The sequence below is a fragment of the Mustela erminea genome, chromosome 5 (genome assembly GCF_009829155.1).
Source record: "Mustela erminea isolate mMusErm1 chromosome 5, mMusErm1.Pri, whole genome shotgun sequence".
Taxonomy (NCBI): Eukaryota; Metazoa; Chordata; class Mammalia; order Carnivora; family Mustelidae; genus Mustela; species Mustela erminea.
Genome location: NC_045618.1, coordinates 118483489 through 118510538, shown reverse-complemented (window position 1 = coordinate 118510538; position 27050 = coordinate 118483489). Strand labels below are relative to the sequence as shown.

The window sequence follows — 27050 nt, the reverse complement described above, 5'->3', positions numbered from 1 at the left end:
TTTCTTTGCAAATTCATTTCAGTAACTCTTTTTTTTTTTAATATATTTTATTTATTTATTTGACAGACAGAGATCACAAGCAGGCAGAGAGGCAGGCAGAGAGAGAGGGGGAAGCAGGCTCCCTGCTAAGCAGAGAGCCCAATGTGGGGCTCAATCCCAGGCCTCTGGGATCATGACCTGAGCTGAAGGCAGAGGCTTTAACCCATTGAGCCACCCAGGTGCCCCTAGGATATCTATCTTTCAAATTCTTCTCTGAATGAATCTTAACATTTTACTGGTTCCCTCGTTAGCTAATGAGGTAAATAAAACCTCTGATACATGCTCATTTTATATTTGTTTGTGTCATGATTTTAATGGTTTGACAATTACACTTTATCTTGCCCATCATGGTGATCTCTCTTCTCCTTGGTAGGACATGGCCTATTGTCTCTGCAGGTCTTTTAAATACTATTCTAAGACCCCCCCTACATCTGAAGTATGTAATTGACTAGTCTATCCATCAATTACCACAAAGATGCTAGGACTTGTCCATGAACTTAAATAAATGGATGGTTGAGAGAAATCAGGTGGAGATCAATGGGGCCTGGGGCCTCATGGGTCACGGCGGCAGCAAGAAGAAAAGCAAGCCCCAGTCTGGGGGCCTCATCAGCCCCTGACAAATGGAGTATATATGGCTCCACTGCGATTATCTGTTGCTCACGAGGACCTGGAGGTGCACAGGGGGGCAGGGGGCTTGCCTGCCTGCCAAGTGCCCACCTGAGACGGCTCCGGGAGGTGAGGACCCATGCAAAAACCACGCAAAACAGGCCTCGCTGGCCTCTTACCTGGGATTGGTTAGGTTGTAGCAGGATTTCCATATTTGTAACATGTGCTTACAAGTGAGGAGCGCCTCATCTGGGCCCCGGCAGAGAGACTCCAACTTCACTTTGGAAAACAGTAGTCTGTGATGGGGAGACAGAGGGAGAAAACAACACAGCTCAAGCCAGAGTCTCGCCAGAACCACCAACATGGCCTGGCCTAGACCCGGAAGGGACGGCACTCAGTCTAGAATGGGGTGGGCAAAAGCTTGATCCGAGGGAAGTGGTGGTAGCAAGGGCCAAGGTTTCCAGAACTCCTAGCTTGATACGTGGCCTTGTAGATTGAAGGCAAATGCAGGATGCAGGTGCAGTCAACGTGATGATTTGAGATCAACTTAAAAGCATCAGAGTGGCTAATTTTATTGAGAACGCGGGGATTTTATTAAGAGCCTGCTTTTTAAAACAAAACCAATTTATTTGTAAAACTTCGAAAATTCATTAAAACCAAATCTTGATTTATTTACAGATTTACATGGAAGACATAAGTCAGTTGATATAAATGATCTACAAATCCCTTTCCACAAAGATCCTCATCATGTGAAGGTGAACAAGTCTTGTAAGCATCGAAAAGGCACATAAAGAAGGGGGCGTCTGGCTCAGGCTCTCCCCTCAGATCTTCCCAGCCCTGCTACTGAAGGACTAGGACTTCACCAGCTCAATCTACAATCACCAACTCTCTTTTCCCTATTTTTATTACCACCAGTGGCTCTACCCTCTGTCCAGATCTTCTGTGAGATAAGCTTAGACCGTTCTCTCTTTCTCAGCCCCTTGGTTATCCGTGAATTCTACTTATGCCTTTCTGAAGACTTTAGCTCCCCTGGTCCCTGAGCTCATTAATACTACCCTTGTGAAGCCCCAGCATGAGCCCAGATACCTTCCTGGTGGTCTGCCTATTCCCCCGAGTTGCACAGCTCTAAGAAACCACCTTATGAAGATCTCTAAAAATCAGTTTCAGTCCCAGCTCAAGAAACTACAGCGATTCCTTACTGTTTATAACAATAAGTCAAAATTCCTTACTGAGTCCTTGAAGGCCCCCTGCCCACCAGCCACGCCTATCTCACCAACTCATTCTGTGCCATGCATCCCTTTGGACCCTGTACTCCTACGAGTATAATTGATTGGCCAAAGGCCAGGTTCTTTCCTAACTCTATGAATATACATGCTGTGTCCTCAGTTTTGATCTGTATGAACCTATTGTTTTCCTAAATTCTTCCTGAACTCTAAGCCCAGCTACAACCCCACCTCCTCAAATAATACCACGCTTACATCTCTGTCTACTCTACTCTCTATCACATTAGCTGGTGTTTGCTGTTAATGATAATACAGAGAAGAAAGAGATGGGAGAAGCTCCTGCCTATTAAAGACCTCCTCTGTGCCACTTCACAACACAACCAAGGTGTGTAAGGACCCTTCTTGGTGGGTGGTATTTATCTCTCTTCCATAATAGAATACCACCCCCTCACTTCCACAGTGCCTAGGATTGTGCTGTAAGGCTTGGGGGGGCCTAAGATCCACATTTGCTCATTGACTTTCTCTACAAACCACAGAAGACTAAGAAATGCATATCCAGTGATTTAAGTTAGACATAACAAGAGAATTCCTCAACCACGCATGATGTAATGGTCTCAATCGAAGGCATTTTGGAGGAAGTCTCTTTTTTCTCAGTGGGCGATGGAAAGAGGGTGGTCCTAATGCATCACCTCCCAAACTCTGGAATGGGTTCATACCACCCACTCCCTCCAGATGGAACAGAGGACGCCCAAGGGGCTGCTGGTGGCTCTGGGAGGGCTCAGGGCTGCAGCCTCCTCAAGCCTGGGTCTGTGGACACCAGGGATGATGGCAATGGACCAGGTGAGGGCAAGGATACACCCCTGAGCCACAAGCAGGTGGGTGTAAAGGCTGAGGCTAGACGTGAGACCAGGGCTTGCCTTCTGCTCAAGAACATTTCAAGATGTGCAAGTTCTCTGAGGGGTTTCTTAGGAGCCAGGTGCCAGCTCCTGCGGAGGTCTTCACCAGTCCAGAAAGTGGTAGGAGCCTTTTTGCATCACAATCTCCCACCAAATGTGGGTCAACTGGGAAGTGTGTTGCAAAGGGAGGAGAAGCTGCCAAAGGGTCACTTTGCAGCATTTGGCAGAGACTTTTTCAGAGATCAGAGACCCTCCTGCCAAGCAATTTTGGCCAAGGAAGATCCCACCTAGGACTGCGGTGATGTTCTCTGGGAGGCACAGCAAACTCTTCTGGCTTAGCCAAGCTTGGAGTTCACTGGCCCCAGGGAGGGGGTGAGGTCATAGGGAAGGCTGCCCTACATGTGGTGGTGTGTGGCTCTAACTGTCCAATTGTCCTCTAACTGTACCCCAAGTACAGAATGCCAGAGCTTGTCTCTAAGCCTCAATTTGGGGGAACGGTTGCATGCAAGGCTTCTTGGCTGGAAAAAGAACTTCTAATTAACATGAAATAACAGCTTTCAAACACTTGACTCAGGATATGGAGTTGAAAAGGTGTGGGCTGAATTTCAGAGAACCAGACAGGAAGAACAATAGTAGAACTGCTGAGCACAAATGATGGGAAAGGCACCTGGAAGTGAAGCAGGAGGAACAGCATGACAGAGAGACTGGCAGAGAGAACGAGCTGGAAAACATGGGCAGGGGAGCAAAAGCAAAGCCTGGCAGCTGCTGTCAGGTGCCTCCCAGATGATGGGCAGAATGGGGGGCCCCGACAGGCTGAACCCAGTTTTCTCTTGCATACACAAATAAGAGTAGGAGACAGAGGCACCGCCTCTGGGACACTGCTCCTCCTCATCGTGTCCTCAAACTTCAGTGTGGCTATATGGGCAGAGACCGTCCTGAACACAGGACAAGCGATGCTTGTCTTCGTATTTGCTGAACCCTGTGCACACATTTCAAGACTGTTCGAAAACATCGGGCTGGGCATATGCCACATTAGCACAGAAATGAAGAGAACACAAACAGTGATTGGCACTGGTTTGCTGCAGTTGATGTCCAAAGATATCAGAGATTCAACCTACTGAGGAAACCCAGAGGACAAAACTAGAAGTCATGAAAAAGAGGGCGCCTGGGTGACTGAGTCGGTGAAGCAACTGCCTTCGGCTCAGGTCCTGATCCCAGGGTCCTGGGATGAGACCCGCATCAGACTCCCTGCTCTTTGGGGAGCCTGCTTCTCCCTCTCCCTTTGCCCCTCCCTGCCATCCCCGCTCTCTCTCAAATAAATAAATAAAATCTTAAAAAAGAAAAGAAAGAAGTCATGAAAAAGCCTGGGACAAACCAGCATCGTTGACATTCCTGCATGTGGAATGAGCAGGCGGAAGGGACTGCAGGCCCAAACAGTCTACAGGGCAACAGCAGCAGAGACCGGCCATGAATTAAGTAAGGTGTTTCTCTTGGTAAGAAGCCATGTGCTGGGAAAGTGGTCTACTCCTACTCCCTATATCTGGCTCAAAGTTCATCAACCTAACTACAACAGTTTTCGTTCAGAGACTCACTGAAACTTACAGGAAATTAATGAAGACTAGATAGAAGAAGCCTGCTGATGGATGAATCTGACTATGTTACCGATAGCCCAAATCTAGCATCTCACACAATGCTGTTCCTGATCTGGCTCCTGCCCAAATGCTCAGCCTCGGTCTGCTTACTGTCCATCGTGGACATCTCCCACTCTAGCCATGATTGGCTTCTTCCATGTGATTCTCCCTCATGACTCTGGGCCTTTGCACATGCTATTATTCTTTCTGTCTGGAATACCTTTTCCACCCATCTCTGTTTTTCAGGCATCTACTCATCTTCCAGGTCAAATAACTGCTTACCTCCATCCCCCCACCTCAGTAAAGCCAACCTTAGGTACTAGAAGCTAAAGCTCCCAAATGGAAATGCAATTCCAGAAAATACGAAAATAGAGACCTCTCAACCCTGGAATAATAAGGGACAAGCCAGGAAACTTCTGATTTCAAGACAAGCAAATTAAGAACAACAGCTGCTGCCAGACACTTGAAATATTTAATCGCTGATTCTTATACCAACCCTGCAGGTTAGATCTACAGTAATTTGCCTAAGTTCACAATGCCAGTTTCTGGTAGACCAGAACTACGAACCCAGATCCACTGAACAAGAAACAAGGAAGAGTGACTTAAAATATTCTAACTGCACTCCTGATGTTAACGAAAATAGACAGCATTTTCTAATCCATTGCCAAATACGTAAGACCCTATGATAATGCGAAGACCTGCGTTACTGTGTGAATTTAAAGTAAGTATTAAAATATAGTCCCTTGCCCTCAAACAACTTAAGAGTCCAAGCAGAAGAAAAGACCTGGCCACAAACATGAGGCAGGATTCCCGGTTTAGGGACAGATTATGGCCCTGGAACTCGAGCGTGGCCACAGAAGATGGGGCTGCGCTTCTGGGGGACTGTTCCTAGGATACATCACGTGAACTTCTTCAAAAAATGATCACATTGGCCTGAGTTTTTTGTGACTTGCCTCTCTCACCCCAAAGTTCAGTGCACGTAAAATTCTAGTCATTTGAAGGATTCAGTTAATCAAGGTTTTACTTTCATTAAACCCAAGGGAAATAATATTTTACCCTATTTTTGGAATTTCTTATGACTCCCAAGATACTTGTTGAAAGAACAGCTGCGTTCGGCTTGGTGTAGAATTTAGAAAGAAGATACACCCCGCGGCAAAGCTCTGGGGTGTGTGGCATCGTGACTTGTCCTTAGGCACCTCAGGGAACATATCAAAATGGCTTTTTATCAGGGCCTGGTTTGATATCTGATGATCTTCCTCAGGAAGACTTTCCTGACTCCCTGGGAACTGCCCCCAATGACTTGACACTCATGTCCAGAGGAACAGTCTGGTTTAGTTTCATCCTGCCGGACCCTAGAGCCACTCTGTGAGCTCAATGTAGACCCTCACATCTTCCCACTCAGCTCAAGGTGCTGCATCTACCTCCCATAAGTCCTCCCCGCAGGGCCCTTCCCACGCGCAACTGTGACAACCCCACTGTCTGACATCTTCGATGACCCCCAGCCTCGGGCAGAACGCTATTTCCTTCCTCACCTCATATCTATAAAATGTCTTTTTCAATCTGTTAAAATCCTGTATTTGTGCCGTTGAGCACCTATATGTCAATGTACCTGAGAATGAATTCAAATCTGTTCACCCTTTTGTGGATCATTTTCTTATTTATTTATTTATTTATTTTTAATGTGTTTTTATTTATTTATTTATTTATTTTAAAATTTGAGACAGAGATATATATATAGAGAGAAAGAAAGTGAGAGAGAGAGGGCATGAGCCAGGGGAGAGGGAGAGGCAGACTTCCCTCTGAACTGAGAGCCTGACACGGGGCTTGATCCCAGGACCCTGGGATCACGACCTGAGCCAAAGGCAGATGCTTAAATGACAGAACCACCTAGGCACCCCTTGTCAATCATTTAAAAGTGCCTATTATGCCCTTGAGGCGACAAAGGGGAATCAGACATGGTATCTTCCCTTATGGTCGAGTGTTCTGTACACATGATACGTGATGAACGGATATATGGACAAAATTCTACAGCAGCACAAAAGGAGACTCTGCCGGCGGGGGCGGGGGGGTCATGGAAGACTGCAGAGAAGAAGTGGGACCCTCACGGGGTGGGGGGTGCTGGGGAGGGGTCTTTCAGGCGGGCAGATGGACAACATCTCCAGCATCGTCAAGGAGGTGTGAGCAACCACGATATGCCCCGGAGTGGTGTCTGCGATCTGGGCCAGAAGACTGGGGCCTGAGAATGGTAGAAGAGCCAGTCTGCCTGCCTTCCCACCCCTCCCGCCCTCTGTCCCTTCCTTCCTTCCTTTTATTTGTTCTTTTTTTGCCAGAGAGGGAGGTGGGGACAGGCAGAGGGACAGGAAGAAAGAGGGCATTTTAAGCAGGCTCCACGCCCGACACCGAGCTCAATCTCATAATCCCGAGATCATGACCTGAGCCAAAATCAAGAGTCAGATGCTTAGCCCACAGAGTCACCCAGGGGCCCTAAGGGTAGATATTTCTAAATGCTAAAATTTAATATGCCTTACAAAGCTTTCTGGTGAAGAACTCTCGATGACAGTAAATAAGAAAAGTTTAGAGAAATACTAAATTAATGATTCCCTCCGACCTTATCTGGCAGCATAAAAAAAAAAATGTGCTCATTAAGTGCATCAAGGAGGAAACATGCATATTAGTACACAAACCCCACACTAATTAGCCGATCTGTAAATGCTGTCTTCAAGGCAGCTGATTCAGAATGAAAATCACGGGAACCTTGAACATTTGGTATTTTGTGCTGGCCTGGGTTGGAATGCTCTTGGGCCCAGCCTGCTCTTTGTTTTTCTGCCGAATGTAGGCAGGGACGCCAAACAGCTGTGAAGAAAAGCACGTGGTGTCTGCCCAAGTGAGGCCACGGCCATGGGGACCGTGGATGCCGTCCCCATCTCTCCCTTCCAGGGAGCCTGACCTGGGAGCTGAGGAGGGTCACCTGAAAGAAAGTGCAACTCAGTCACCAGGTGAAAGAAACAGGTTGGGCAGAGGGGGCCGGTGTGGGGGGCACAGGTTTGTTGAAATGGAATTTTAAATTGAGAAGATGGTTGGCAGCCATAGATCAGAACGGCAGGAGAAATCAAAAGAGACGTGCCAAAAGCATGTGGTGATGAAGGGGAGATAGATGGCAATTTGAAGCCAGATGAGTCAGCTGGGAACCAAGTCTGAAAGGACCCAGAAGCAAGCAGCCCTTCGCTGGTCAGGCAGGGGAAATGTGGCCAAACAGATTGAACCAACCCCTTAGAGCAGAACGAGGGGTTTCTTCCAGGTTTCAGTGTGGCTCTCAAGAAGGAAATCTAACTCAATGTCATTGTCACCAACATTCCTGATGGCCTACTGTGTGCTGGTCTCCGAGCCTCTCCTGGCTGGGGGTCAAAACAATCCAATCCCAGATGGTGGTGTTCCTGGCAAAAAAAGCAGCCTCTGATTCTGGGCTGAGTCACTGTTGCTGAAAAGCCATACTGTGCCTGGCCGGGGAGTCCTTGGGGCTGACACAGTTCAGCAGAGTCTCCTCCACCACAAGATTGGATGATGATGCTGGGTTTACAGCTCTGCCGGCCCCAGAGCTGCAGCCTCAAACCGTCCTGAGGGTCCTCTGACAGTTGCTGGAAGCGATGGGCAGTAAGGAACCGGTTCACGGCACCGCTCCCACTCGACATCAAATACTGCTCAGGGACTCACTAATGGGGCACATTCAGTAAACATCACCTTAATGAATGGTCCATCTATCAACTGTGATGCAGGAAACAGACAATTTCGTTGACCACTTGGCTTACTTCATTGCTGCACTGACGCACTGTACACTGGCTCATTAGGGGAAAAAATACATAGATTTTTCCAATTAATCCAAAGCTGGACAAGGTCTTGAGCGGTCCCTATAATGCCTCACTACTCAGGAGTGTGGTCTGGGGCTGGCCGCCTCAGTGAGCCCCCAGTGCAAAGCCCCCTGAGACCTGGTGAGCCAGAATCTTCATGTAACATGACTCCGTGTGATCTGTGTGCAAATTTAAGTTCAGGAACCCCCACTCTGGTTCATAACTCTCCATCCAAACCTTCAATATGCTGATTTTTTAGAAGACCTCCAAAGGAAAGAGTTCCCATAACTGTCCCTCCCCTTAAGAAATTCTACCTGTATTTATTTTACTCCAGTAAGAATTCTGGGAGTATTTTATGCTTAAATTCAGTGGGAATTCTGATCAACCACTTCCATTAAGCCCACAAATGGAGGGGGCCTCTACCCATGATCTTGAACGGAACACTTCCATTCCTTCTGGAGAGATTTCCGGGATGGCTTTCTGATGGCTGCCCTAGAACCTGGTCCAGGTCCTTCCTGAGATGTCCCCAGGGAGGGTCAGTGTGCCAACCCAGGGGGCACATTCACACGGTCACCCACATACAGGGCACCCTGAGTCTTCAGAGCCCTGAGCGGTCATCCACGGCTATTGGGAGTCCTCTTTGAGGACAGAAGACTCCAATGTCTTCCACAATCAGGCAAGTAAACAGGAGCCAAGCTCGAGACGTTCGGGAGCATTTGGAGTCGTGCCCGCCTACCCAAGAGGTAATCAAATCCAAACATTTTTAAAATGTACGCTGACCTAACAGGACTCAGTGAGCCAATGTCAAAGCACAGGCAGCCAGACAGAAACCCCCCAGTTTACAAGCTTTTCAGGAGTCAAATCTGAGTACCTGGTTGTCTTTGTAAAACCCTAAAGCCCACGCCGACTCCGTGCCAGTTTGCCAACACAAGCACCAAAGGGGGTTTTGACAAGTGCGGCTCTTCTCTAGGGTCAAAGCCCTGTCTAGGAACTGACCCCATGGCTTACCCACAAACTTCTGTCTGAGAGTTTTTAACCACTGAGGAAGTTCTAAAATTCTGACCACTTTTAAGATCTCGAGTTGTTCAAGAAGGAGATGCTGCCTAACGCGCGCCGGCCCATCTGGGCGGTTATTCGGCATGTCCCTACATTGGCCTCGCTGTCACCCTGAGTGTCATCTCGGGCCAGGCTTCCAGGTCTGCTGGGTCCTGGAGATGGACCCCACACATATTTAACAAACTCAGGTATCTGGAGCAGGAGCCCTGCTCTCCAGAACTCTGCAGCCCCTCGTCCCCGATGGGGTGGGTGCTGCGGCGGACCGACCCCCGTGTGCGAGAACTCGGCTGTGCCTCTCCGGTATCCTAACCCAGCGTCCTCTTCGTGACAGGCAGGAGCTCCTGTTAGATCCCCTATCAGTTACATTTCGCTTCTCATTTCAGTCAAAGTGTCAACAATCTGGAATACGCCCCCTTCCTTCTAGCGGTATTTTTAGAACAAACAAACAACTGACATATTTAGCTAAAATAAATCACCTCAAGAAACCCGGGATTGGCTCATTTTTTGCTCCCGGTTCGGCTATGAATCCCAACTTGGACCAGTGACTGAACTAGCACCCAAGCTGGAAATGACACAGACGGGGTGAATGAAAACACCCCTGGAATCACATTGCCCATGTCTCAAGGACCTCCCTCAGTGTCCACGTTTGGCACTTTTGTTGAAGAGAGTCCTTTCACGCGGTGCCATCCACAAAGCAGCCAAGCGTGGACGTGGGCGGTCAGGACTGCTTCTGGAGCGCTGTCTCCCGGGGGCGGGGGGGTGGGGGGATGCCCTGCCCTCTGCTTCACTAAGGAAGCTGGTCAGCAAGTGTCCTTGGCCCCGGAACCATCTAGTAAGCAAACATGTGATCAGGAAATATCTGAATGTAAGTCTTCCCATCAAATGATCTGGCTTGACAAACAAAAACCAGTTTATTCTCTCTGAACCACAAAGCCCTTGGTCATTTCCAAAATGGGGGAGGCAGTGAGCCTGAAGTAACACTACTGACTGGCCCCTCCCCAAAGGCCAGACCTCGGGAGCGCTTCCCTGTCTGTAGTTCTGACTCAGTTCCCATGGCCCCGATTTCCCCATAGTCTCAGGTCTGAGGATGGGGGCTCAAGTGAAGAAAGGAGACATGTGGGCCTATTTTAGTGGGTGATGGCAGAGCCCAAAAGAATGGGGATCCTCCAAGGGGAATAGCCCAGAGCCAGATGTGACGAAGGCAGAGGGATCCATCAGGCCCTGTGGGATCGAAATGGCACCCTCCACTCAAAGTCAGGATGGGAGCCAGAAAGGAGGAAACCAGGCAGGGTGTCGGCAAACTGAACCAGCTCTCTGGGACCACAGGTAGACGATGCCTCTCTCTGGGATCTGGAGTCCTTCCACCAGGGAACTGTGGCTGTGAATCCCAGCCTGTTGCACATTTCCCACATTCTCTGACTTTACGTCCTGCGTGTTCTCATGGACTATGCCACGAAGGGTTGGATTTAGTTTTATTTGGCTTTGTTTCAGCAGCACGTAGGAGACCAGAAGCAGGACCCATGTCCCTGGGGGCTGGCGCTTTCATGGAGGGCCCTGCTTTCCAGGGGTGCCAATGGCCACGGTGGCAATCTTTGTTTCCTCTGAGGAACTCAGTACCTTCCAGAATAATTCCTCACGTGTCACTGTGAGTGGCATGAAGGCGGGAATGCTGCTTTCCTCGGCCTCAGCAGAAAGCGGGGGCTCTCTGACCTTTAACTAGAGAGGTATTCAAAGGACAGTGAATCAGATCATCTGTAGGTGGGGTTATTGATCCCGACCAGCTGTTTCTGGCTCAGGACTCCCAGGAGAGTACTCATGGGATAAATGTGGAGCTTGTCTTCTGTATCTTCTTTCCTCTCAGGTGTTTTTTGTTTTGTTTTTAAACAAATAGTAAATACTAAACTTTCATGACCTTAAAATGCAAAAAGACCATTATGAATGCACTGACATTCAATTGTATATCTGGACTGTTGGATGTGTTTTGCAGTTGGCTGGGTGCTTTTACTATGCCCCACATGCAGTAAGCAGAACTCATTATTTTATATAGCAAACTTGGCAAATTACGGTCCAAAATGGACCGTAGAAGAAACACAGGTAGTCATATGCTTAGCTATGAACTAAGGCTCCCAGATGACTTCTCAGGGTCTTCAGTTTCAACCACCTATTGCACAAACATGTACTCATGCTTGCAGCTTGCCGACCATGGGGCTAGGTGCTGGGAACCCAGATGTTTCAGGAAACACCTTGCATGAATCCTGAAGATGATACTCCATACTCAGAGTGGTTGAATGAGATACTCAGAAGAGCTTGAGATCTTGTAAAGGAAAGCACCAAAATAAATAAACCTTCTGCATGCCACCATTGGGGATAGATGTCTTTGGTGTGGTTGTCCTACCCTGGCCTGTCCCAGCTGCCAGGCCTCCTGAGGAGCTCTCTCCTGTGGCTGATGAGAGGGTGGCAAGTCCTGCTTTTTTCTCCCGCCTATCCTGAAATAACCAAGAAGAGGGGAACTCTCTGGAAGGGAAGCAGGACACTCCCATGAGGGCTTCGGACTGGCCGCATGCATGTGGACTTGGGGAGCAGAGCTTGGGCTGGCACAACTGCCAACCTGGGGACAAGGCCATCCCTCTCCCTGGAGAAGGGAGGGTCTTCTCATAAGCAATTGGGCTTCAAATACATTTATTTTTCATTTCCTCTTTTCCAGTTCTTCTTCTATCCTTGCCTCAAAAACCTAGTTTTTCAGTTTCTAAGCCATTTTTCATTGCCTTTTTGGCATTCTGTCTCTCTTAACAAGCATGGACATTCACTGAGGGCAAGGACCCAAGGACCCTGGCCAGAGACCCAGGACCTCACAGAAAGATTATCTAAACAGGCTGGCACAGGGGGAGGCTTCTTCCCTGCTCTAGCCAGCCCCTCCCAGAAGAGTGCTGGCTTCATGACCCAGAGCAAGAGACTCCCGGAGCAGACAGGCCCCCAGGCACCTCATCTCAACCTCCCAAGAACACTGGAAACCCTCCCATCACTAAACATGTCGAAAGGGAGAGGTTGGAAAGATGATTTTTTTTTTTTTAAACTGTAGTAAAATATACATGACATAAAATTTCTCATTTTAACGTGTCTAGTTCAGTGGCATTAAGTATTTCCACATTGCTGAGCCACCACCACCACCACCCATCTCCAGAATATTCTTCCCCTTGCAAAACTGAGACGCTCCAAACCCATTAAATGATAACTCCCCATTCTCCGCTTCCCCCAGCCCCCGGCAACCCTGCTCTACTTTCTGTCTGTGGGATTCTGACTGCTCTAGGAATCTCATATAAGAGTAACCACACAGAATTTGTCTTTTTGTGACTAGCTTCTTTCACTTAGCTTGATGTCCTCCAGGTTCATCCATGTGGTAGCTTGGGTCAGAATCCCCTTCTTGTTTAAGGCTGAATGATGTGTCACTGTATGTATGTATCACATTTTTGTGTGTCCATTCATTCATCAACGGGCACGTGGGGTGCTTCTACCTTCTTAGCTGTTGTGAATAATGCCACTGTGAACATGGGTGTGTGGTATCTATTTGAGTTCCTGCTTTTAATTCTTTTGAGTACTTACCCAGATGTGGAATTGCTGGGTCATATGGTAATTCTATTTTTAATTTTTTGAGGAACTGTCATACTATTTTCCACAGTGGCTGCACCATTTTACATTCTCACCAGCAGAACACAAAGATTCCAGTTTCTCCACAACCTTGTCAACACTTGCAACTTTCTGTCATGTGTGTGTGCGTGTGTGTGTGAATAACAGCCATCCTAAGGGGTATAAAATGGTATCTCACTGTTTGATTTGCATTTTCCCAATGACTAATGATGCTAAGAATATCTTCATGTGCTTATTTTAAAAAAGATTTTATTTATTTATTTGACGAGATCATAAGTAGGCACAGAGGCTGGCAGAGAGAGAGAGAGAGAGAGGGAGAGGAGGAAACAGGTTCCCCAGCGAGCAGAGAGCCCGATTCGGGGCTCCATCCCAGGACACTGGGATCATGACCTGAGCCGAAGGCAGAGGCTTTAACCCACTGAGCCACCCAGGCACCCCTCATGTGCTTATTGGCCAGCTGAATAACTACTTTGGAGAGATGTCTACTTTGGAGAAAAGTTACTTTGCCCATTTTTTGTTTGGGTTGTTTTTTGTTGTGGCAAATCGACTTTAAATGTGCTAGTGTACCACTGAACTTGCTCCACCTTGATCCATGGTGTTTTTGAGGGGCTCCCCACTCTCCTTTGCCCAAAGATCCTCTTCTCCAACTTGTATCTGAGAGGCAGGCATCCCTCGGTCGGTAACCTTGCACTCATCCTTCCCAGACACCCTTCAGGTACCCACGGATTACTTCTCTTGAGTTAATGAGAACAACTCTTCTTTGTGGCCCAGCTTTCTACCAAGTGCAGATTTAATGGGCATGTTCTTCACTGCCTCATTCAGCTCAGGCACAACGATAGCCCACAGCACCAGGCCTCTCAGTAATCACTACATCAACACATGACTCGGTATCACATTTCTACTTAAATTGAATGCAAGTAGGACAGAGTGAGAAAGAGGCAGTCTTACTTGCCAAGTAATGATTTTTTTAAAAATGAGATACATGCTCCACTTGAGTAAAGAATGATCCTAACCATGTTTTCTAGTTTATTGCTAAGATTGACAGGGGAGACAGCAGAAAAATCCTGTTCGTGTGGATTGCTAGCTCTAAGAAAGCACGAACTGTCTTTCTCTTATTTGTGGCAGCATTTCTGATATCTGGCATGGCATGTGGAATGTGGTAGCAACTCCAAGCTTCAGAAGTGGTGGTCAAGAGCACAGATGTTGAGGCCAGACCACTCAGATTCAAATCGTGACTCTGTCACTGACCAGGTGGGTAATTTTGGACAAATTAGTTTACCATTCTGTGCCTTGATTTTCTTATCTGTAGGTATGATCATATCATCTACTGTGGTTCTCATGATGAGTAAATTAGTTTAAAATCTGTTACTTCCTGGGGCAGCTGGGTGGCTTAGTCGGTTAAGCATTCTCTCTCTCTCTGTTTTAAAAATATATTTATTTATTTATTTATTTGACACAGAGAGAGAGATTACCAGTAGGCAGAGAGGCAGGCAGAGAGTGCGGGAAGCAGGCTCCCTGTGGAGCAGAGAGCCTGATGCAGGGCTCGATCCCAGGACCCCGAGATCGTGACCCCGGGCCGAAGGCAGAGGCCTAACCCACTGAGCCATCCAGGCACCCCCAAGAATCTGACTCTTGATCTCAGCTCAGGTTTTGATCTCAGAGTTGTGAGTTCAAGCTTCGAATTGGGGCCAGCGTGGAACCCACTTAAAAAAATGTGTTAAGTGCTGCTAAGAGTTGTCTATACCAAGGTGGTATATAGATGCTACTGGTTATCGCCGCTAAATGAGTGAATGAATAAATGTTATATATGTTCGCTTCTTTCCATAGTTAGTTCCTGTTGGCATGAAAAGAACTGTGATCACGTGACAGGATCTGTTCTCCAGGTGCAAGAGTAGAAAATCATACACAGTAGTGTTTAGAGGAACTGGTGGTCTTCTAGCCAGGTGACTGAGGACTTGTTTTAGTATCTCCTCATGTATCAAAGTTATGGGTCAGAAAACATACTTAAAAGAGTCATCAAAACACCTCAGTGGTGCCATTTGGATTTGTATCCTTAAAGGTTCCAAAATACTTTCTTATGATTCATGTCACATTTAACGGTTTAAATTAGAAAGATTAAAATTCAAATCAATTAATAATCTGTAATTAGCAAAGTTGAGTAACCATGATTTGTCTCAGGGCAAGAGACTAAATCCAGCTGCGCCTGTACTTCACGGCCACTGTGAGGCTTGCTGAATCAGAATAAAACATTCCAGTCACACTACGGTTCTCAGATGTCACTGTATGTACGATACTATCTGATATATTTTCCCAAGACAAAAAGCAACAAATTATCAGCTCTCATCCCAATATTTTATCTAAAAATGAATCCCCGTGGCAGAGACACAAAGTCTGCAAGGGGTTGATCAAAGCGCTGGCTGACAGACTGCCGTACTGTCCTCAGGAGAGATGACTGTCCCGAATGTCACCTGGCAACCACTTCTACCTTCTTGGGCCAATGAGGAAAAACACTAAGTGAAATGGAGTCATCAATTTGGAAATTTTTGCAAAGCTGCATTTCAAAAGAAGGTATGTCAAGGATCCTCTACCAAGTACAGTAGATAGTGAATCCACCTGAATTTATAAACCCTCTTCAATATAAAAATGTGTTCTTTGTTAGATTTTACTTTGGGGAAAACTTGCAATGCATTAAAGGTATTTCATACACCATCAGCAAGTAATTTCTCATTCCTTTGTTTAGGTATTTAATAGTTAAAGGGTTTTTACAAAAATTGGTTTTCAACAGAAAAAGAAGGCAGATCAGGAGGAACAAAATAAGACAGGACACAGAGAGAAACTGTAGACATAAATCCAACCATAGCATTACCTACATTAAATGTGAATGGACTAAACATTGAAGACAAAAGGCAGGAATTATCAGACTAAATAAAAAACAAGACCTGGGGGGGCTCAGTCAGTTAAGCATCTGACCTTGATGTCAGCGTCACAAGTTCAAGTTCAAGCACTGCATTGGGCTCTATGCTAGGTGTGGAGCCTACCCCCCCCCCCCGCAAAAAAGCAAACCCCAACTTCATGCTGTTAAGAGAAGTATTTGAAGAAGTAATGGCTGAGAATTTTCTAAAAATGATAAACAATACAAAAAATATCAACCTGCAGCTTAAGATAGCCCAGTGACTCCGACCAAGCAGAAGCCACTCTGAGCTGTTTCACAGTGAGAACATACAGCGCCGGCAACAACGGCAATTGGAAGTGGCCAAGGAGAAAAGACAGATGACATTAAAATGATCTAAAATTAAACAAACAGTTGACTTCTCAACAACTACAAGAGGAGCAGCATCATTTGTGCTGTGAGAAAATGTGAGCCTAGAATTATATATCCAGTTGGAAAAGCTCTTTTGAGAGTAAAGCCAATATATTTTCAGAAACAAACTGAAAAAGTGTGCCAGCAACAGACCCTCACTAAAATTTCTAGGATAATCACTAAACAACAACCAAAACAGAATGCTTCTTTTCCAAATCAGTAAGAAAAAAAAAAAAACACATAATAAAAACATAATGAACCTAAAAGAAGAAGGAAGGAAGAGGATAGACTATGAAGGAAAGGGCAGGACAAAGAGAAAGCACCGAAGGAGGAGATACTAACACAAATGTACCAGTATTTACAGTAAATGGAAATGAACTAAATGTTCCAGGTAAGACTGTCAGTCTGAGTTAAAAAAAAAAAAACAAACCAACAGCTGTATATAATGAGCACAAGAGTGAATCTAAAACATTAGACTATAAAAAGTTCAAGGTAGGAGAATGAGGAAAGATAGATTAAGCATGCATGTGCAAACACATGCACACACACATGTGGCATATGTGTATCTGTAAATGGACACACAAATGTAGAGAAGTGTTGTGGATGTGTGTGGATCGCATCCAAACGAGATTCTGAGTCAAAATGAATTATGTAACTTATTACATAAAGATAAAGGGTTGAATCTACCAGGAAGACAGCAATTCTAAATTTATATGCACCTAAGAGCACAGCTTTAAACTATATAAAGCAAACATTGCTATGACTATGTGGTGAAATAGGACACTCTACCATCCCAGTGGTAGATTTCAACACATCTCTGCTCAATCATTGACCAATTAAGCAAACAAAAACCATCAGTAAGAATAAAGAAGATCTGAATATCAGAGTTAATAGCTTAATCTAATAAAATGTATAAAATGTACCCCTAAATGTAGAAAGCATTCTTTTTAAGCACACATGGAGGATTTATAAGATGTGACCATATGCTGGGCCAGAGAACAATTCTCAATACGTTTCAAGTTCATGTAAGATGACAGTCTCTGAACACAATACAGTGAAGTTGTTAAAAGCTCATTAACGACAGATAAGTGGGGGAAAAGACCCCATATATTTGACAATTAGAAAACACAGTTCTAAAATAACGAAGGAGCCAAAGAAGAATAATGGAAATTTAAAATGATTTGAACGAAATGATAAAAATTTCAGATACTGAATTTGTGGTCTACAACTAAAGCCGCACTTGGAAAATTATGTCTTAAATATTTATGTCAGAAAATAAGACAAAAAATTAACGAACTAAACACCAAACTTGAGAGATTAAGAAGGAAAACCAGGTAAAACAGAACAAACTCAAAGAAAAAAGTGGAAAGGAAATGTTGGAAATAAGAACAGAAATTCATGAAACAGAAGTAAATATATAGTTGAGACGATAAAGAAGTTGGTTCCTTGAAAAGGTCAACGTAACAGACAAATTTCTGGCAAGGCTATTCAAGAAAATAAAAAAGAAGGCACATTAGGCAATATTAGGAAAGAAAAAGACTTAACCGCTGGTGCTGTATGACAATAAACAGATAATTAAAAAACACGAACAGCTCCATGCCAAAAAATTAAGTTTTAGATCAAATGGACAAACTCTTAAAATATATATGCGTTATATATATTTTAGCTTCTATGTTTTACATAGCTTAAAAAATGAAGCAGAAAACCTGAATATCCTATAATCATTTTTGTAAAAGCATAAGAAGCCTTTCCTTAGAAAAAGAGACCAGCCCCAGATGGTTTTACAGGCAAATTCTAGTGAAACTTATCATTCTAGAAACAGATAATTCCAATCTTACACGAACAATTCTAAAACACACAAAAAAGAATCACTCCAACTTATTTTATGAGGCTTGCCCAACCCTGATGCCAAAACCTGACACATATACAGTGAGAAAGGAAAATGGCATGTTATTTCACATATGAACAAATATAAATGTTCCTTAAAAATTAGTAAACTGAATCTACTAAAAAAAGCTAATATGTCATGATCAAGTTGAGCTTATTCCAGGAATGCAAGGTTAATTTAACATTTAAAAATATAAAGTAATAAGGGGGTGCCTGGGTGGCTCAGTGGGTTAAAGCCTCTGCCTTCAGCTCAGGTCATGATCCCGGGGGGGCCTGGGATCGAGCCCCACACTGGGCTCTCTGCTCAGCAGGGAGCCTGATTCCCTTCTTCTCTCTCTGCCTGCCTCTCTGCCTACTTGTGATCTCTGTCAGATAAATAAATAAAATCTTTTATTAAAAAAAAATCAAGTAATATAACATTCCCAGGTTAAAGGAACAAAACCATATAATCATCTCAACAAATACAGAAGAAGCATTTGATAAAATTCAGTATCACTTCATGACTGAAAAAGATCAACTCTTAGTAAAACCAGGAGTTGAGGGTCCTACATAGTCTGGTAAGGCCAGTTTTAAAAAGTTGAAGGATTAGAGATAAAGAAACTAAATTTTATTATTTCAGAAGAAAGTCATCTGTATAGGAAGTCCAAACTAACCTACATATAAATTGTTAGAATTAACAAGAGTTTAGCTGAGTTGTTGGGTCAAGAAAAATGTACATAAATCAGCTGCCTTTCTATACACTAGCAACAAGTAGGTAGTAAATTTTATTTAAAAAAAAAAAAAGACTGCATACCTACAGTGTATCAAATGGAAAACTTTTTGGGTAACTAGGAATAAATCTAGTAAAAAAAAAGGGCAAAATATTTATATGAAAAATTGTAAGACTTCATTAAAAAGTATCTTTAAAAACCTAAATAGATATAATGGCCATGGTTTGGAAAACCCACTGTCACAAATATAGAATTCTCTCCAAGCTATTAGATTAAATGTCATCCCAACAGATTTTGTTGCTGTTGTTGAACTTGACAAACTTGATTCAAAAACTTACATGCAAACTCAAAGGCCTGAAATGGCCACAACACTCTTGAAGAGCAAGATACAGGGATGGACATACTTCACATATAATAAAGTTGTAATAATAATAGTAATAATAATGATGATGATGATGACAATAATAAAGTGGTAATCACACAGAGATGGGCACACTGACTGAAAGAACCAAGTAGAAAGGTCAGAAATAGTTCCCCACCGACTCTCTCACCCACATACGGGCATCTGATTTAAGACAAAGGAGCACGTGGAGCCACAGGGAAAGGGAGCTTTTCACTACATGACACGGGGACAACTGGGTATCCACGTGTGGGGAACACCACCATGAATCCATCACACCATACAGACATAACAATCATTTCTAGAGGGACCCTTAGATTTAAGTGTGAAAGGTAACACAAAGCGCTCTTAGAATATAACTTAGGAGACTGTCTTCGTGACCCCGGAGAAGGGAAGGGAATAAACTAGACGCAGAAAGTACAATCCATGAAGGAAATGGTTGATAAATTCAACTACTTTAAAAACAAGAACTTCCATTCATCAGAAAACAAGTCACGGATGAGGAGATGAGTTCCGGAACACATGTAAGCAACAAAGGGCCTTATAACCATAATATATAAAGAAATTTTACGAGTTGGCATGAAAAAGTCAACCCAGTTAGCAAAGAGGAAAGACCTCTCCATGTGCTTCACAGAACAGGAAAGCTAAATGAGCATTAAACAGAGACAGAAGTGTTCAACCTCATCATGCCACTTAAACTCACAATGTGATGCCATGAACCAGCAATCACGCAGCCAAGAGTAAGTCTGAAACGTGAGGGGGCATCGGTATGTGCATCCCCACGTGCTCTCAGGCGCTGCCGCTGGGAGCGTACAGTGGCACAGCCCCCTTGGAAAATGGTTTGGAATTATTTGGTGAAATGGAAGAGGCCACATCCTATGACCCAACCATCTCACTCCCAGGTAATCCCCAGAGAAGTATGTGCACCTGTGTGCCAGGAGACACATACAGGGATATCTAAAGCAGCGTTGTTTCTAATAGCTGAAAACTTCAAACACCTGTATAGCCACTTCCAACAGCCTGGAAAAACACATCATGGTATATTTATATAAAAAATAAAATAAAATAAAAAAATACTCCATATGGGCGTAAAGGAATAAATTGTTGCTGCATGCAGTAAGGACAAACCCCAGGAATGTGATGTTAAGCAACAGAAGCAAGCAGTATAAGGATATATTCAGTACAAGGCCGCTGAAAATTTTTCAAATAGCAAAACTAGAAATTTTTATAAAAATTTTCAAATATGCAAAACTAGAAATTTTTATAAAAAATTTTATTATTTGGGAGTACGAACATATATGGCATATATATATATATGCGCCAAGGGAATGCTCCGCCTGGAATTCAGGATGCGGTTAACATCCAGAGATGTTAGACAGTAAGGGGATAGGATAGACAGGGGTGCAGAGGAAATTCATAGCTAATATTAATCTTCTTTTTCCAAAACTAAGAAGTGGGTATACATGTTAGTCGTATTATTGTTTTAAGTATATTTAATAAGTATCCTTTGACTTTTACTCAATACTTAATAACAACAACTTTGAAGAATTCTAAATCTTTTTTTTTTTTTTTAAGATTTTATTTATTTAATTTGACAGAGATCACAAGTAGGCAGAGAGGCAGGCAGAGAGAGAGAGAGGAGGAAGCAGGCTCCCTGCTGAGCAGACAGCCCGATGCGGGACTCGATCCCAGGACCCTGAGATCATGACCTGAGCTGAAGGCAGTGGCTTAACCCACTGAGCCACCCAGGCGCCCTGAAGAATTCTAAAATACAGTATTTGAGGAACACTAGAGAAGTACCAGTCATCCTGATCGTATGAATTTCTACCAGGTACTGAGTCATTACCATTACAAATGTCTTAAATGCAGTAGCTCACACAGCTCAAGATCCTTGGAGGGGCAGGTGTTTAAGTACCTTGAGTGCACCTAACAGGGACCAGTATGTCTGCGATTCTTGGCATCAGGTGAAGAGGCTAGCGAAATCCATTCTCTGCTCAACAGCTGAGCTGTCCAACAGTTAAACAGGGCTCATTCTAACTGTGGCAAGGCCCTTTACTCCCAGCCTGCAGGAGTGGAGGAAACACCAGCCATGCCTTCAGCCTGCGTCTGGCTGATGGGACGCAAGAAGCATGAGGCCCTCCTGGGCTTCCGAGAGTCTACGGTTCTGCAGGAGACGGGCTTGTCACAAACAAACAGATACTACTGCCCGGGATTCGGGACAGGTGCCCACATAATCTTGTTTCGGTTGGTGTTGAAATGTTTTACCCTGGGTTTGGAAGGAAACCACGGGATCCACCAACTACATCTGGCCCCAACTTTTAATAAAGTATTCTTGGGAAGAAGTTTCCCATCACATAGGAAGAAATACAAATATTTAAAAAGCAAACAAGTCATCGGCTGCTCTCAGACCTGCTGCCATATGCTTTGCTTTTTTGAGCTTACAGCTTAACATTAAAATAACAGGCTCGCATTCCTCAAATATCTCTACTGCTGTTCCTTACTTATTCTACTTGAAAAGGCTGTCAGCTGCTGTCACTTGGAAGCATTACCATATTAGCCACCACTGTTTACTGCTCACTGCATGGTGTGGCTATTAGTTTAATGATGACACCCTGGGCTGTCTACACAGGAGATGCATGGTGGAGCCTACCGTCTAATGAAGGTGTTAGGGGTGGGAGGCAGGGAACGCCGCTTTATAAATATTGATGAGAGAAAATGACTTCAGTTGCATCAAGGTTGTCCCTTACTGATGGGGAAAGGACTGAGTCCTCTTTAAAGTGCACTGACTTCCTGAAGATCCCCGGGGCTAATCAGCTTTGGAGGAAACTCAGAAACACACTTGGTGTGCAACAGAGCAAGTGTGAGGCCAGCACAAAGCAAAACCCTGAAACAAGGCTCTTCAGTGCACTTGGCACAGATAGCTGAACCTACAAAAGAAATCTCTAGTCAGAGGTTGCCTGGATTATAATGAGAATTTTCTCGATGGGGAGAAGAGAAGTGCCCTTTTCACTTGAAGACAAAGAAATGTCTGTAATGGAAATGTGTGAACCAATTTTCCAAGGCGAGCTGCTGCAAGGCACTGATTAAAGACAGTGAGGTGATGAGGCAGAGAAATAAAGCCAAAGTCGATCCACTTAAAATTCGCCACGGTGCTGATGGCGTTGATTTCCCCAAGTGATGAGAGCTGCCCTGAGCCCCCGCCCACATCCCCCTCCCCCGCCCCCCCACCCCCCAGCCACCACTGACCCTGCCACTTAGACAATTAGAACCTGCCAGCGTGCGCGGTGTTTACTGTTTCTGGCTGCTGTGTCCTGGTTACCAGACTACTCCACTGCAGATAAAACGGGAACTGAGAGCCCACATGACAATGCCCTTCTCCACAAAGCCTCCCCGACAGGCCTGGATTCAGGGATTTGGAGGAATGTCGAGAAGATAAGCAGACAGTCAGGCCTATGGTAGCTTATGATGGCAATTCTTCAGTTGGGTACAGAGATGAACTGATTTATTTAAGGAATTCTAGCTCCTAGAGAATGAACCAAGGCATAGAGAGGTCAGGTACCTTGGTACTTAAAATACGGTACCAGGTACCAGGTACCTAAAATACGACAGCCCCTGGAATTAGCAGAAGGTGCTGGTAACAAGGACAGATCAGCCACAGAGCGTGTTTCCCAGGCTTGTCTTTGGGCCTGTTCGGTCTAACTGCTGCCGGAGCTGGGCGTATCTGCAGTAGCATTTACTCACTATTTTCTTCAAACTGACTTTAAGATGACTCATTTAAAAGATCTGTCATCTCCCCCTGACCAATAATTTCTGTGAAATCACACTTTGATAGGCAATAGATTTTTTTTTCTACTTAAAAATGTAAAACTATTACAGTAAAAATGTTCATCCACCATCCACCTAAAATCATCTTGCGTGCACCAAAGGTACACACTAGAAAAGACCCAATAAGGTATTTTTAAACTAAGTAAGATTTATTAACTAAATAGATAACAAATAAGGGTGACCTAACGGGTTATGTTTGTTTCCAAATATGGAGAAACAAGAATAAGGGAAGTTTGTACTATTTAATCCTCAGGATATCCACGAAGGACTTCAATGAAATCCAATGAAGGAAGGGAGGAGGAGTCAAAGTGAGTAACTTTCTGAGTACGGGAAAACGAAAGGCCAGGAGCACTTACATAAAATTCTCCGGATATTCACTGAGGGCCATGTCAATGATATTCAGAGCATCGTGGTAATGCTTTTGTGCAGACAGTAGGAGGGCAAGGAGGTGCAGGGAGTTGGCGTCATCACCTTGAAGTTGAAGAGCTTGGCGGACGTACCCCAGAGCCTCTGGGATCTGGTTTAAAACAAAATCAAGAAGAATTTTAAAACACGCATGTATGTGCGCACGCGCACACACACACAGAAGCACGAAGTTACCACTTCAGTATCTGATTCTCTGTAAATACCAAAAGTTGCTTCACCCTGTGCCACATTCAGATTTTAATCTCTGTGATCGCTCCAGGATATTAACCACAGACATGCAAGCAGATGTCCTCTTGAAGCGATGGTGTGACCCAGGGAGTGAGGCAAGAGGCTCTGTTTCTCTGTAAGACTGCCAGTCCCAAATCTTTTGTTTTCCCTAAAACACAATTTCTCTTTTCTGCAAAGCTGATGCACTCTTGATTGTGCCCAGGATAATTTCACTCTCAATGGACAGACATACAATTTGCCAGAGGTTCTTAGTGGAATTAAACTACCTTAGCTGAACCATTCTCGTTTTTAAAGGTCTCACTGAACTGAAGTACACAGTGAGTTGCAAAACTTAAACAGAGTTTTCCAGACGATCAGACACCTGTGAATCTTTCCAAGTTCCTCAGTCCAGGACACCTCCATTAGACATCAAGGAAATATGCAAACAAACAAACAAACAAAAACCCCACACCTTTCCAAACTACAACCCCAAACAGCTCCATCTGAGAAACAAATTGCAATGCCACATACAAAGCAGATGTATCCAAATTCAAATAGGACGGGAGACGGGCTTAACCTTGAAAATGCAAGAGCTGTTCAAGACTTTCTTCAAAACCACCCAAGCAACACGGTAGATAAAATGCATACATAATGGATATTTGAACACCCGAGATTCCTTGCAGGTTTAACAGTGACCAGGAAGACTTAGAACCTGACACTGGATTTCGAAATAGAGCTTGGGACTGAAGCATTCTTACACAACCTCCCCCGGGACTTCTTCCGGTCCGCCCCTCTCCTCCAGCTCCAGTCCATGCCGGACCTCTGCTCGGCTCTCCTGCCTCTTCTCGGTCCTCGTCTCCTCACTCCTACAGGAAGAAGCCACGGCTTCCCAAACCTCTTCACTTTCCTCTCTGATATCCTATTTTTGACGGATTTAAGTTATAAATGCTGGCTACAGAGCCTTTCTGCCACCAAGCCACAGCCTTAGGGCTGTCACAGCCCAGCCCTTCATTTATAGGGACGGAGCCCGGTCCAGGGAGGTGACATGGCTTGAGCGCTGCCATCCAGCTACTGACTGACTAGGACAAGAGTGGCACTAGACCTTCTGATTCCCCTCCTGTCCTCTCCTCCTGCTCAAATGGCATTGGCTTTAAAGACAAGAGGGCTACAGCCCTGGGCCCCTGTCCAGCAGGGACATCGTCCCACAGAGTGTGGGCCTTAGGGTGTGGGCCCACAAAGGTGGAAGCTGCACCCACGAGGCCTCATCCTCTTATCCTCTCCTCAGGACGACCACCCAACGTGTGGACGGCACCCAGCCTGCGCTTACAAGGAGGGCGGAAAGGCAGGTCTATTCATGGTGGTGATTTGCAGGTATGACCAGAACAAGCAGGACAAACTGCTTTATGGTACAATATGACGCCCTTGAGGGCTAGATGCCTTGAAGGAACTCAAAGCTGGTTCTTTCACGAGATGAGCATTACTGGGTGCCTAACACATGTCGGGCAGTGCTCCAGCTGCTGGGGTAAAGCGATGAGGACGACGGACAAGGGCCCCTGCTCTCATGGAGCCTAGTCTGGGGAGGAGGACAGATCCTGAACAGAGAGCTGAGCAGGAGGAGGGAGAAGCGCAGGCCGCTGGAAGGAGGCTTTGCGCAGAAGGTGAGGGGAGCTCCCAGGGGACGGGGGACCAGTGCCCCGCTGCTGCCGAGCAGCTCCTCACTGGTACAACTGTGAGCCCCACCACGCCAGGTGACAGGGGTTGTATGGAGGAGTCATCTTGGTCACCACTGGAAGCCATTCCTCCACACCATTCCCAGGCCTGCGGGGAGTCAGAGGCATGCCTACAGCCCAGGCCTGCCCCGGGAATGGCATGTCTGGGGAACTGACCTTTGCTTCACCCGCCAGTCAGCACTCAGGAATGTGCTGGGGTTACCACCAGTGTCTTGCACCTGGTGGGCAGGCAGGCATGAGGCCAGAGCCTCAGAGCGGCTGGGAGGGGACGGGAGGGGGTGAGCGTGGCCAAGGCAGCTTCTGAAAAGATGAAGGCCAGCAGAGCTTGCCTCTCCAGCAAGGAGCATGGTCCCAGGTCCCACATTTGGAGGAGGGAGCTACTGGGATTGTCCCTATCTTCTACATGTTATAAAGGAAGCAGGTAACTCTCGCCCCTGCTGGCTGGCATCTTCGTCGTGACAACCAGTGGCTCATTCCTCACCAGGCAGCTCAGCGCTGGGCCTGCCAGCAAGCAACAAAGGCTCCTTGGCGACTCCTGGGCTCAGGGCACATGCCATGAGCTGCATCTGGCGCTGCCCTCCGAACCCTCCCGAGCTGGGACTTCCTCTCCCAAAGCAGAGCCTGCGACACCTGTGTCTTCCCAGTAGGGGCTCAAGCTGACCGAAACACCCGTGTCTGTGCTGTGAGGAGTCAGCATCCTCTCAGAAGAGACCTCGGCTCCAGGTCCGCCTCAGGTGAATGAGGAAGACCAGCTATGGCCTCATACAGAGGCGCTGAAGGAACTGTATGGAGACGGAGCGCGCCCCGGGTTTAGGGAATATGGGAAAAACTGACCTGTCTGGAGATGGCCAGCTGCAGAGCCAGGTAGAAAGCTGCTTGGTGATCTGTAGGTGACAGGCTGTGGGCCCTGAAAAAGTATTGGTGGCCATTAGTACACGGGAGAGGCCATCCTGCCTTTCCTAGCCAATGGGTATTTATAGTTGCTATTTCACACCAAAGCCACGTATTTAACTACGTGATGTTTCACTCAAACTCCTCTCTGGTCCACCCACAAATGTAACCATGTTCCCTGTCAGGACTGTGTGCAGGTAGGACACAGGAGCGTGTTTCTGTGTCTTCTCCGGCATCTGAAGTGGCAGCCCGTGATTGTTGGCTCCAAGGAAGAGCTCAAGGGGAAGGACCTCCGGGCCCTGGGGTATGATCCCCCAACCCCAGCAGACGCCTCCCCTTGGGCCGAGCAGGAGAGGCCCACGTGTCATGCTGGGACATGGGGAGGTTCCAAGTGTCCTTGGCAAAGCGACGGCTGCTTTGGTTAAGTGTTGGGTTGGCCTTAACGATACTTCATCCAAATGTCTGGATTTCAGAGAAACGGTATGAAAATCAAAGACCTGGCTTTGTTTGTAAAATAAGGTTTTAGTTTTTGATGAACCAAGGGAAGAAAAGAAGGGTTCTCATTCAGTCTTTTGAAGCTTTTACTAAGTTCCATGCAGTTTACTAATGTAGACTGTGTAACTGTGACATGCAGGGCTCTGTGGCCGGGCACCAGGCGTGGTTTTATTAATTGGCCTCTGACAGTGGATGGGGAGAGGCTGCACCGGCCTCCTACCTAACAGCAAACAGTCA

General features: G+C 45.7%; 1 protein-coding gene across 4 annotated transcripts in view; it reads right to left on the bottom strand.

Moving 5' to 3' along the window:
* Positions 1 to 27050, bottom strand: part of TTC7B (tetratricopeptide repeat domain 7B) — a 247880-nt gene that overhangs the window by 65196 nt on the left and 155634 nt on the right. For all 4 annotated transcript variants that reach the window (XM_032344681.1, XM_032344682.1, XM_032344683.1 and 1 more), the window contains 3 exons: positions 26262 to 26334; positions 23421 to 23581; positions 825 to 941 (listed from right to left, as the gene is read on the bottom strand). In XM_032344681.1, coding sequence (XP_032200572.1) covers positions 825 to 941; positions 23421 to 23581; positions 26262 to 26334 — 351 coding nt within the window. The remainder of the gene's footprint in view (positions 1 to 824; positions 942 to 23420; positions 23582 to 26261; positions 26335 to 27050) is intronic.